We start from the raw sequence: 12,597 nt of genomic DNA, 5'->3' as shown, positions 1-12,597 counted from the left end.
TTACTAAGTACCAGGCATGGTTCCAGATGCTTTACAGATGGTAATAATTTAATCCTCATAACATCTCTATGGGGTACATGCTACCAGCACCCCCTGTTATAGCCAGAAATGGAGACTCAGAGAGGTTTAGCCACCTGCCCAAGGGGACACAGAGGCAGAGCCAACATCTAAGTTCAGGCAGTCTGGTCCCAGAGTCTTGCTCTTACCCCCTGTGCTACACTGCCTCTTCCCACTCTCAGCGAGACAAATGCACACATAGATTTATCAAAGGAAGCTTTCCTCCCTTCATGTGTATGAGACCTGGTACTGGAGCACAGAGAAGGAAGAGACAGGAGTCCTCGCCCTTGGAGAATGTTATAGGTTAAACTGTATCCTCCCCCAAAAAATGTATCTTGAAGCCTAGACCCTGAAATGTGACTTTGTATGAAAATAGGGTCTTAACAGAGATAATCGAATGAGCTTATTAGGGTGGGCCCTAATCCAGTATGACTGATGTCCTCGTAAAAAAAGGAAATTTTGCCATAGACACACACACACAGAGAACGCCACGTGAAGATGAAGGCAAAAATCTCGGAGATGCTTCTACAAGCTCAAGATTACAACACCAAAGACGCCAGCAAAGCCCCAGATGCTCGGGGAGGGGCCTGGGCAGACGCTCCCTCCCCGCCTCAGAAGGACCTGCCTTCTGACACCTTCACCCCAGATGTCGGACCTCTAGGACTGTGAGGTAACACATTTTTGTATCACCAGTATGTTGTGCTTTGTTACCCAGCCCTAGCAAATGAACACAGGAGCTCATGTTGGTTGGAGAGCCGGGCTCGGCAGTGGTGTGGTACATGAGGAAACGTATGAAGAAAGAAGGAGGGGATGGAGGGAAGGAAAAGATGGCCTAAAATTTCATTTATTTCAAATGTGATCCAACCAAAGCTTCCAAATGTGACTCAATGTGCCTTTATAGAATGTAGCATTACATATGTTACTCTATGTGAATTTTATAGGTCAATCTCTGTCTGCATCTGTTCTGTGTTTATATCTATACAGTGTGTGAAGTACTCAGTGATGGCAGAATTCCTGCATCTCAGGGAGTACAGAGCCCTGTAAAACAACCATCACCACTTCTTTAAACCTACTGAGTGACCTACACATGTAGAATGCATGTGTGCGTGCACACGTGTGCTCTCTTTCTCTCTCTCTCTCTCTCTCTCTCTCTCTCTCTCTCTCTCTCTCTCTCTCTGAATACTGGAGCAATAGGATACCGCCCAGGTTGGGGCCAGTGCTCATCCTTGACCTTGACACTTTGGGGATGGTGGGGTCCCTGAGGAGCCTTGCCACAGCACCAATTAGTGACTCTCCAGGCAGAAATTGGATTAGTGCCGAAGCTTTAGCTATGGAAACATGGCAGAAAAGACGGGGGAAATGGTTTGATTATCGCTGACTCAGCTCTCAGCAGAGACGAGAAAGCAAAGGCAGATTGCTTGAGAAGAAACGTCAAGTTTCTATATTACTTTTAACTGCTAGCAGTTCTGTTTCCAATATGATTACTTCCAAGATTACTGTTGCCAATAATCTTTGCTTTCACTAATTTCTGCCTGAAAAGAAGCCAACACCTTGGAAAGCTGTGGTTATTCTCAAGTTAATTGAGTTGGAAAGTCTGTTCAGAAGACAGGGGCTCAGAAATAATTTTCTATTTGGAACAGGCTCTCTCTAAATTAGAAATTAAAAATAATTCATTGGAACAAACTTCATCCAAAAATTTCTGTTTAAAAGATGAATGTATGTGAGACCCATATATCTGATTGGGCCAAAGGTATGAGAAATGAAAAAGTTTTTAATTGATCATCATTCCAGGGTGGCCCACGAACCCTAAGAATAATAAACTAAAATGGTCTTGAGACATTTCAAGCGAAGTGCAAAATCAGACATGTTTCGGAGCCAAGTGGACACGCAGGAAAGGCTGGCTGTAGACCAGGCTTCTGCAAGTTCTCAAGTGCTGGGAAAAATCTTTCCTTGGGTCACAGCCATAGCTCCTGCAGCTTGTAAGGGGACCATATCCCCTACTCCTTCCCCCCCCCCCCAGAAAGGAAATGATGGTTCTTAAGAGATTTACGATCGTAAGTTTCAACTGTTCTCAACTTTAGGCAAGTGGTAAAATGTTTAGCTTTTAAAGAAATGGAGTTGTGAAAGAGCTCCTGGGTGGCCGGGGACTTAGGAGTCAGTGCATTCACAGGAGGAGCACGAAGCCGGGAGCCTGGGGGGTGGGGGGGGGGGCAGCAGCTGGCACTTGAGCTAGCACAAAGGAACAGAGTGCCATCTCCACCCGAGCCCTGATCACATCCTCACCTTCCCTCTGATGGGGACACTGGTGGGGCCCGGCCCTGACGCACGGGGGACCAAAGGAAGCTACCAGAGATGGGGAGGAAATCAGAAGACATCTGGTGGGAAATAAGGCATCAGGAGTACAGGGGTGGGCTGCAGGGAGCGGACTTGTGGGTATGTCCTTGTGTAAACCCAGAAATAGAACCACCTGATGAAAAGGTATGCTCAGAGTTGGGGCTGGGTGAGAGCAGGCACTGCAGGAAATGGGCTTCCAGCACAAAACCGCCTGTCCACTTGGGGAGGCTGGGCCTGACTCTGTGTACCCCGCACCCCCATAAGGATACACCTCAGAGCCAGAAGAGTCCCCATGTCTATATGCATGTTTCCTACCAAGGCAACAGATTACATATGTACTTCTCAACTGGTGTATATGCATTTCATGTTCAAATGCAGCGAATAGGAAAAGCCGCTTATCCTGAATTTTAATTTCTCAGCTCTGGTAGGTGCTGATGGCTTGGATGGAGCCCCTGGGAGGCACTCGTACCCTCACTCTCCGCCAGGGAGTTTGGGGGCCAAAGCGGAGTCTGTTTCCGATTTTGCTGATGTAGCTCCCTCCCTTCTGCCACGTTCCTGTAAATTTTGTTAGATAAGCTGGGGACTTAATCTAATATTTTAGTGGCGGTGGGGGTTGTTTCTTCCTGCTCCTCTGCATAGGAATGCAGCAGAATCATTTGTCAATGGAACACTGGTACGTAGAGAAGGATTAGCTGAACTCAGTCCTTTTGATGCCAGTTTTAGACAACATGCAGCCTGATGATTCACAGGAAAATCAGCCTATTTTCCAGCCTCCTCACACCCTTCTGCTCTCCCCTCACACCCCCACCCACACCTGTTTTCTTTACAGTGGCCAGAAGGGTCCTTTTCAAACAGGACAAGACTGCCTCTTTGTTTTGCTGATGGTTTTTTGTTTGTTTGTTTGTTTGTTTTGCTGTGCAGAAGCTTTTTAGTTTGATATAGTCTCATTCATTTATTTTTGCTTTTACTTCCCTTGCCTTTGAGATCAAATTAATAAAATCCTAAGACCAAGGTCCATAAGTTTAGCACCTATGTTTTCTGCTATGCAATTTGTTGTTTCAGGTCTTATGTTTAGCTCTCATCCATTCTGAGTTAATTTTGGTACACGGTGACAGGTAGCAGTCCAGTTTCATTTTTTTTGCATGTGGCTTTCCAATTTTCCCACTACCATTTACTGAAAAGGCTTTTTTCCCTCCATCCTTTGTTTTTGGTTCCATTGCCGAAAATTATTTGCTCTTACATATGTGGGTTTATTTCTGGGTTCTCAATTCCGTCCCATTAGCCTATGCGTCTGTTTTTCTGCTAGAATGGGAGAAAATATTTGCAAACAACACCTCTGATAAGGGGCTAATATCCAAAATTTAGGAAGAACTCATACAACTCAACAACAACAACAAAAAACAAACAATCCAGTTAAAAAAGGGGCAAAAGACCTGAACAGACACTTCTCCAGGGAGATATACAAAAGGCCAACAGATATATGAAAAAATGCTCAACGTCACTAGCTATTAGGAAAATGCAAATCCAAACCACAATGAAATACCACACTTCACACCTGTTAGAATGGCTATCATCAACAAGACAAATAATACGTGTTGGAGTGGTGGTGGAGAAAAAGGAACCCTCATACACTGTTGGTGGGAATGCAGACTGGTGCAGCCGCTATGGAAGGCAGTGTGGAGGTTCCTCAAAAAATTAAGAATAGAATTACCTATGACCCAGCAATCCCTCTCCTGGTATCTACCCCCAAAATCTGAAAACATGTATCCGTAAAGATATATGTGCTCTGATGTTCACTGCAGCTTTATTTACGGTGGCCAAGACATGGAAACAACCGAAATGTCCTTCGATAGATGATTGGATAAAGAAGATGTGGTCTACATACACAGTGGAATACTACTCTGCCATAAGAAAAGATGAAAGACTGCCATTTGTGACAACACGGATGGATCTCGAGATTATCATGCTAAGTGAAATAAGTCTGACAGAAAAAGTTGAGAACCATATGACTTCACTCATATGTGGGATATGAAACTGAAAACAACAGATACTCAAGATAAACAAAAATTCGTAGACACAGACAACAGTTTAGTGGCTACCAGAGGGTAAGGGGGAGGGGTAGTAGAAGAGGGTAAAGGGGGTCAAACATATGGTGATGGAAGGAGAACTGACTGGGTGGTGAACACACAATGCAACATATAGATGATGAATTATAGAATTGTACACCTGAAACCTATGTAATTTTACTAACCAATGTCACCCTAATAAATTTAATAAGAAAAATAAATAAAAATAAAGCACAAGGCACTCAGCTGTCAATACCCTTGCCACGCCCCTCCAGGCCTGCTGGCCTCCCTCCTCCTTCCCGCTGGTAGACACAGCTGTGCTCCTGAGCAGGGCCTGGCCTGGACGTCCTCTGGGCGCCCCTCCAAATCACCTGCACCCTGCTCTGTGTCCTGGAGAAGCACCCACAGGATCAGATCCCTTGCCCTCTGCCTCCTGGTGGTATCAGCAAACGGGGCACCAGGAAGAAAGCAGAAGAAAGGAAGGGACTGAGGCCAGGGTGTTGGCCCCGGCTCCCTTGTAGCTGGCTGTGTCCCTCCACTCATGGTCACTGCTCCTGATGGGGGGGCCTGTCCACCCTACAGACCCACCCACCCCCGAGTTCATCTGCCCTGCAACCATCGTGTTCACTGTGCCATCTCTTTCCTGCTGGGGTCTGGCTGATGCAGGCTTTTCTTCTAGCCACTCCCTCTGCCTGAACGTTCTTCCCCACATATCTGGGTGACAACTCCCCCATTCGTGGGCATGATGGCAATGTTTAAGACATTCACCTAACCCACCTCTCAACCCCCGTTTCAACGTGCCACTGCTCCTGATGGCATCCTTCACCATCTAAGCTCCCACTCAGGTGACTCTTTTTGTTTATTATTTGTCCCCACTGCCACCAGGAGCTCATCTTTTCCTGGGCAAGGCCTTTGTCTCTTTTGTCCACGGATGCACCTCACACACCTGGACCTGCTCCTGCCACAGAGCAGGGGCCAAGCAGCACTGTGGAATAAATGAATGAATGCAGGAATGAGTGAATCTCCCATCAGAGCTGTGAAGCTGTCACTCCCCACTCTGGGCCACATGGAGGTTCCCGCACCTCTAGAACACACACGATCTGAATGACCATGATCCACACTGGATGGCAACAGCTGGCAGACCTTCAGGGGCTGTGGTGCCCAGTTCTGATTTTGGAAAAGTCCTCTCTTTCTCTCTCGGGAGGGTGAAGTCATTTACCTCTTTCTTGGGATAGTACTTCCAAGAACTACTTCGTCAAATATTGTCACCTTTGTTGACGATCGTCTGCCAGCCAGAGAGAGGGGACCAGAAGGCAGGGTCAAAGGGACCGAGGTTGAAAGCGTCAGCATTCCCTCTGTTTGCTCCTCTTTCAAATGGGGGTGAAAACTGGCCTTTCAGGAGTGATGTGAGCCCTCATGAGATTCCACGTAACACACTCAGGGTGTTGGGGCGCAGGGGGGGCCCTAGGGCTTAGCTCTCCCCAGTCCCTCAGGGTCTGACCTATGGGCTGTCTGCCTGATCCTGAGTAAGGCATTGCTGTGAGACTTGGTTTCCTCAACTATCAAAAGACCCAGAGTCCCTGTGAAATCCTGCTGTCTGCTAGGATGTTCATCACAGCCTTACTGAAAACGACAAATAATGGGAACCGACCCACACGGAACAAGACTAGTGAACTCTGCTCATCATTTGCCTAGCGCTGCGTACGTCATTTAATGTGTATTCCCTTGTTTAATCCTCACCCCACCCCTAGGAGGCTGGGGCGGTGTCCTTCTTATAGAAATGGAGAAATCGAGTCACAAAACTGTTGAATCACTTGCCCAGGGTCACGTAGCTCCAAAGAGTCAGAGCTGGGATCAGAATCCAGGCAGTGGGTTTCTGCCGGCCAGGCTGTGAGCGGAGACCCCTGTCACAATGCACCCCTCACCCCCGCCGCAGACAACAGTTAAGGAGATTGCAGGATAGCCAGTCTATGCAGAATGATAGAGCTGTCACACCAGTGCTGATTCAGAGAGCCGATGACTTGCATGCTTTTCTGCATGTACGTCACACTTTAATGAAATGTACTCAAATGAGAAGTAATAGCATGGAAAATCATTTTGACTTAAGGTTATGTGAACAAAAGCAGGATTAAAGAGAGTGGATCGAATAGGGTCACTGCTGCGTAGGAATAAAACACATCTATGCGTAGGAAAGACAACGAAGGATTTCCCCAAACTTCCTTTGGTAGTCTGATCGTAGGTGATTTCTTCTTTGTTTCTATTTTTCTGATGTTTACAAATTTACCCTAATGAGCTTATGTTGATTTCTTATAACAACAAAATACTTTACCAAAATAAAACAAACAAACCCCAAAACAAACCCTGTCATTTCCCCATCATTTTCATTCCAGACTGTGCTTTTCTGCTGATCAAAGTAAACCTATGACAAATCTATAACCACTGGCTAGAGTCTGGAACTCGAGACAAGAATTTTATGAAACTTCCAGATTGTGAAACATTAAAATATATACCCTCTAATAAAAAGCCCGTGAATGGAAGGAGAGGGAGACCAAACACCAGGGTCGCCTCTTTTTATGGCATCCATTTTTAAAAGCATCTTGTTAAAATGCCCTATTAAGAACAAGGAGCAAAATAAAGTGTTCTGCTGAAAACGAGTCAAAAAGGCAATTGGGAGCCTCTGCTTGTTTGCACTGGCATCCGTCCTGTCAGCACAAATGGGGAGCAAGATAAATAAGCTACCCCATCAAGGTCACACAATGTCACTCTGATTGTAACCCTCTTCTCTTTCCCCTGGAAATGAAGTCCATCGTGTACTGGGTGCCTGAAAGGTGAGGCTCAGCCGTAGAAGGGATATGAACAGTGCACGAAAGGAGAAACCGAAGCTCAGAGAGGTTGAGTGCATTGCGCAATATCACACAGCCAAGAAGTTCCAGAGCCAGGATTCTAATCTGGTTCAGTCTGATTCCAAAACCTGTGCAGTTCCTGCTAGATTCTGAAGTGTCCAACTCCCCGCACCGCCCAAGTGTTCATTTTGCATGTTGGAGATTGAGAAAGAGTGACGAGCATTGTGTTTCTCTTTTTTGGAAGATTGCGGATCATTATTGAAGCCGCCCTTTTACTACACCGAGGGACTGGAATGGCCTTTCTCGTTTTCTTTGCCTTGCAAACTCCTATATATCTGGGGTGGTGAGATGACAGCTTACGGCTTTGACGTATGTTTGAAGTCCTGGCCGTAGACCTGAGCTCACAGTGCTCTGCCCTGGGTTGCCAGGCAGATGTGGTCCTTCTCAGAGGGGCGCATTAGACTGTATCCTTGGTGACCAGGTGGGAGTTCAAAGAAGGGAACTATTTTTTTTAAAGGAAGACAACAGGGAAGCAAAATATAAATAAGAATATTCTCTCTCTAGATGGGTGGAATGTGAGCGATCCACTGCATGATAAACTCTTAAAGTTCAGACCCCTTTGTAGGGCAAAGCGCATGCTCCTTTAAAGGCAAGCCCGTTTACTGCTTGGGCGTCCCTGCTGACCCTGCGATGTTCTCAGGAATAACCCTCAGTTTACTTACAGAGACGATGGCAGCCAAGGTCTCGATGCCACCCGTGCTCAAGGTGATATACGGGATCTTTTCTGGAGGGATGCCGGCTTTGCCAAAGATGCTATTGGTGTAGAACCAAATCTATAAGGCGGGAAAGAAGAAGAAGGGAGGGTCAGTGAAGGGGCATCTATTTTGTACATTAAATTCAGGTACATAAATCACTGGACACGGTGATTTATGTGTTCTCCCCGTCCTAGCCATTTCCTTAAAAAACAAGAGTTTACTGAGTGAGAGAAAACCGCGCTGTCCTGATACACGAAAGCGGGAAGGGCCTAGGAAACTGCTCGAGATGAAGCGGCAACATCTGTGTTTGGTGCTGTAACTGTCAGGCTGGACGGCAGCTGGGCGCACTCGGTTCTCACTTCGTTTCTGGAGAAATGAAAGGTCTCTGTGGGCCCTCTCACCCCCAGGTGGCCTGCTGCCTCCCGGGTACAGGTGGATCTGACACTTGTGTTACGGCCGGCCTGGCTTCTGAACCCCACGCCCTGACCCGCTCGTGGCCCCCACACGTCCACGCTCTGATCCTACTCCAGGTGGCTCCTCCTGTGGAAGCCCAGCTCTGGCCTCCCCCGCGGGGTGCCCTCCAGGCTCCTCACACTGCCCCAGGCCCCTCCTCCCGTTTCCACTTCTCCCTGCAGCCACACCGCGTCAGGCTTCCGCAAAGACTTTAAACGTTAGCAAGGGAGTCGAGGTGCCTAAAATGACACGCTCATCCAGGGACAGTTGTAAAAGCGGCACTAGAACCAGCTCACACGTAAATGCGTCTATGCGTCGGCAGGCGGAGGTCGGCCTTTCAGACCCTCTCGCCCAGTCCAGGGCCCGCAGGGCGGCCCTGTACCCCGGGAGCAGGACTGCACATCACAAACTGCCGGTCTCATTCTGCTGGCTCCTGGGGGCCATTTCTCTCGCGGGATCATCGCACAGCGGGCACTGCCCCAGCCTCTGCTCCCAGCGAGGCTGGCTGGAGCCGGCAGTTTGAAGGTGTGGATAACATGGGAGCACCAGGAAATGGAGTGTGTGCTGCAGCAGACACTCCATGGGGGGTGCTTTGCATGGACCCCGCCGGCCCAGGACACAATGGCTCTGCCTCAGGTTGCCCGAGGCTCCTCCCACCGAGACAGAGGGTGAGGTAGGAGGAGGGGTACAGGTCTGCAGGCCTGCGAACCCCACTCCAGCCCCAGCGCTGCCACTTTCAAACTGAGGGTCTGTGGGCAAGCGATTGCCTGTCTCTGAATCTTCGCCCTCGGAAAGAAGGTAACAACACCCCGTCTTTCAGGATTGTCATAAAAAATTTTTAAGTGATGAAGTATCTTTTATATAATTGGTGAATAACAAATGTGTTATTCTAGAAGATTCCATCTCTGCTGAGATGGGATTGCTCCTCAGTCAAGGAAAACACCACACAGTTGTGGGGAAGCCTCGGGGAGGAAGCCCCTGAGTCTGCTTCTTAGCCCCGCCCCCTCCTGAGTCTGCTTCTTAGCCCCGCCCCCTCCTGAGTCTGCCTCTTAGCCCCGCCCCTCCTTGTGGGCTGGGCCTTGGACGGACTTTGCAGGAGGCACAGGGGAGGCTTTGCACCTTCTTGACTCCCCTGTCCCGACGCCCTAAAGCCCTCATTCTTAACTCACGACACAGTGTTTCAGAGACAAAGCATAACCCCACGTTGCCTAAGGAGCAGAGAGACCACACACAGCCAAGAACCAGGCGTGGAGGCGAGCCAGGCTGGTCTGCCTCCTGCCCCGCGGTTCTTTCCCTGAGGGCAGCGTGGGGCTTTGAGTCCTGCTTACTGCCGAGATTCCTCTTCTACCGGCCGGTTACCCCCACTCCCATGTCTATGCATGGCCTTGATCACAGTGGGCCTTTGGCTGAGAGACGTGTTCTAATCTACCTCTCCGGCTAACCTGCGGGAGCGACAGAACCCCTGATTTACCTTCGTCCAAAACAAGACGGTATGAGAGGGAGTGCGGACGTAATATATGCTTCAGGCGTGGTCAGCAGAACACTGGCTCCCCACAGAGGGCCACGTCCTAATCCAGGGACATCACATGGCAAAAGGGACTTGGAAGATGTGGTTCAGCTTAGGGTCTTGAGATGGGAGGGTGACCTTGGGTTATCTAGGTGAGCTGGAAATGTGTCCCAGGAGGGAGGGAGGACAGAGGGAGCTGGAAGTGTGTCCTAGGAGGGAGGGAGGGAGGACAGAGGGAGCTGGAAGTGTGCCCTAGGAGGGAGGGAGGATGGTCAGAAGTCAGAGAGAAGATGGAAGGATGGAAGCAGAGGTCAGATTGAGACAGACAGAGAGAGAAACACAGGGGTGGGTGTCCCAAATAATGGTGCACAGGCTCTATTTTGCAGTATAGAGACAGGAGACCTTGTCATTTAGTAAACACTACATCCCAGTAACTGTGCCAGTGCTTTTGTTCCCTGTTTCCATTTGGGGAACAGGCCTCCCTGTCAGCCCAAGGGACAAGGTGCCACATAAGGGACGAAGGATAAGGCAGGTGGGTGCCCTTGGAAGGAAGGACCGTGTGTGCTCACGGCCTCCTGCAGGGAGCTTGAGTCCCCTCTGCTCTCCAGACCGGTGGACAAGGGCCTGGGTTGCCTCCTTCTGTTATGACCTGGTCTGCGCCTTAAATCTGGGGGTGCAGAATTAACCACAGCTGCTGAAGCTGCACCCCCGCATCCAGCTGCACTTGGTGTAGAACTGACATTTTGATCTTCACCTATCTGATTTCTGTGCCAGTCTCTCTGACCTGTTCTGAATTTCAGAGCGGAAGAAAGGAGCTTATATTTTGTACCCAACCCCAAACCTGTCCCCTACATCACTTAATTTCATCCTCACCACAACCCAGTGAGGTAGATATCACTGCCCCCATTTAACAGATGAAGAAACTGAGGCTCAGTCAGGTGAGGGCTGCCTAGCTACCCAGTGGCAGAGCTGGGATGTCAGCTCAGGTCATTCCAACCCCTTCCGCTGCCCTCTGCAGCCTCTGGGTGAGAAGGCATTTGATTTCCCTCCTGAGATGGAATGAGATGGATGTTAAATCAGGTGGCATCAATCTGAGAGGTGGGAAAGAACAGAGTGCATCATAGGAAAAGATAATGCATGCTTGCCACAAAGAAAAGCAAGGCCTTCTGCCCAAGGAAGAGGCGTGGCTCTTCTGACAATGCTGGAAAGCCTGGACCCTCCTCCTTGGCAGGGCTACTTCGTCCAAAGCCCCAGCCAAGAGTCATCCCTCATTCTCCTCAGGCCTTACTTCCACCTGACAATGGAGGGGGAGGCTGAGCTGACTTTCTCAGCCTCGCTGGTGGGACCAGCTGAGGCCCAGCTGCCTCACCCATTGTAAGACAAGACCCACAAAGCACTCCAGGGTCCTCTCCAGGGCTCTGAGCTTGTACCTCAGCCCCCAGGTCATGTCAACTTAAAGTCTAAAGTCCCCTCTTCATGGACAGCTGTCCTTTGGAAAGACGGAGGCTGTGAGTGGACAGAACAGGTGTGACATGCATCACTCGCTGCCGGCAGTGAGGCCTTGGACCTGGGTCTCCACCACCGGCCTCTATTCGGGTCCTTAAAGTGCATGAGAGGATTAAACCGGATGATGTCCTCAGAGTGCCCGACTCAGGGCTCAGTGAGTGGGGGCTCCCTCCTCTGCCCCTCACTCTTTTTCTTCATGAAAATCCACAAATAGACAAAGTAAGCACTCAAATACTGAGTGGCCAGAAAACCCAGCTTTTCTAAGAGTCTTGTTCCTGCTCGTACAGGTAAAAATATAGCCTCACCCTGAGCCAGCACCTTTCTCGTCTCCTTTGAGTCACGTCCCCATTTTGCATCTCAGTGATTGAGGTCAGAGGGGTTAAGTGTCTCCCAGGAGGGTGGAGGATGTGGGCAGGAACGCAGGCCACCCATGGTCTCAGGACAGGAGTCTTTCATTATCGAGCACCACCTACGTGGCTGGCCCTACGCTGGGGGCTTTATGTGCATCTTTTCATCTCTCTTCACAACCATCATCTGAGGTGGGTACCACTTTACAGCTGGAGAAACTGAGGCACGGAGCAGTTATGGCAACTCGTCCCATGAATCTTAAGTTCAATGCTAGGAGTTGAACACACTTGACTCCAGGACTTGCGCTGTTGACCACAGAGCTAGGACAGCCCCACGGAGGGTCTCCATGGAGCGATCTCTCCACCCACAGGGACACAGTAAATCCTTTCAGTGAGATGGTCTCAGTTATTCGGGCAATGGAACATTTTTAGTTTTCCTAATTTGAGTTAGAAAACGATTTGGGGAGAAACTTGAAGACAAAAGCTATTTCTAATACTTCTGAACTTGTGATGAGTAGTTTTATGCAAAACATGATTGGGGTTCCCGAATTCCGAACGATGCTTTGACAAATGAGATGGTCCTTCATACGGTTCCAGGCCAGCAACGGGGGCAGGTATCATATTTCACTACCAACCTGTCTGAGTTTTCCTTGTTTCCCACTCTCCTTCCCTTCTCCCAGCCTCATCTCCCTTCTATTCAATTCTTTATAGAAGGTACAGGATGCCTGG

At 49.1% G+C, this 12,597-nt stretch overlaps 1 protein-coding gene across 3 annotated transcripts in view; it reads right to left on the bottom strand.

The window, feature by feature from the left end:
• Window positions 1-12,597, bottom strand: part of SLC2A9 (solute carrier family 2 member 9) — a 125,630-nt gene that overhangs the window by 26,023 nt on the left and 87,010 nt on the right. For all 3 annotated transcript variants that reach the window (XM_033105904.1, XM_033105903.1, XM_033105905.1), the window contains one exon: window positions 8,023-8,133. In XM_033105904.1, coding sequence (XP_032961795.1) covers window positions 8,023-8,133 — 111 coding nt within the window. The remainder of the gene's footprint in view (window positions 1-8,022; window positions 8,134-12,597) is intronic.

This window comes from Rhinolophus ferrumequinum, chromosome 5 (assembly GCF_004115265.2).
Source record: "Rhinolophus ferrumequinum isolate MPI-CBG mRhiFer1 chromosome 5, mRhiFer1_v1.p, whole genome shotgun sequence".
Taxonomy (NCBI): Eukaryota; Metazoa; Chordata; class Mammalia; order Chiroptera; family Rhinolophidae; genus Rhinolophus; species Rhinolophus ferrumequinum.
This window is presented reverse-complemented; position numbering and strand designations above follow the sequence as displayed.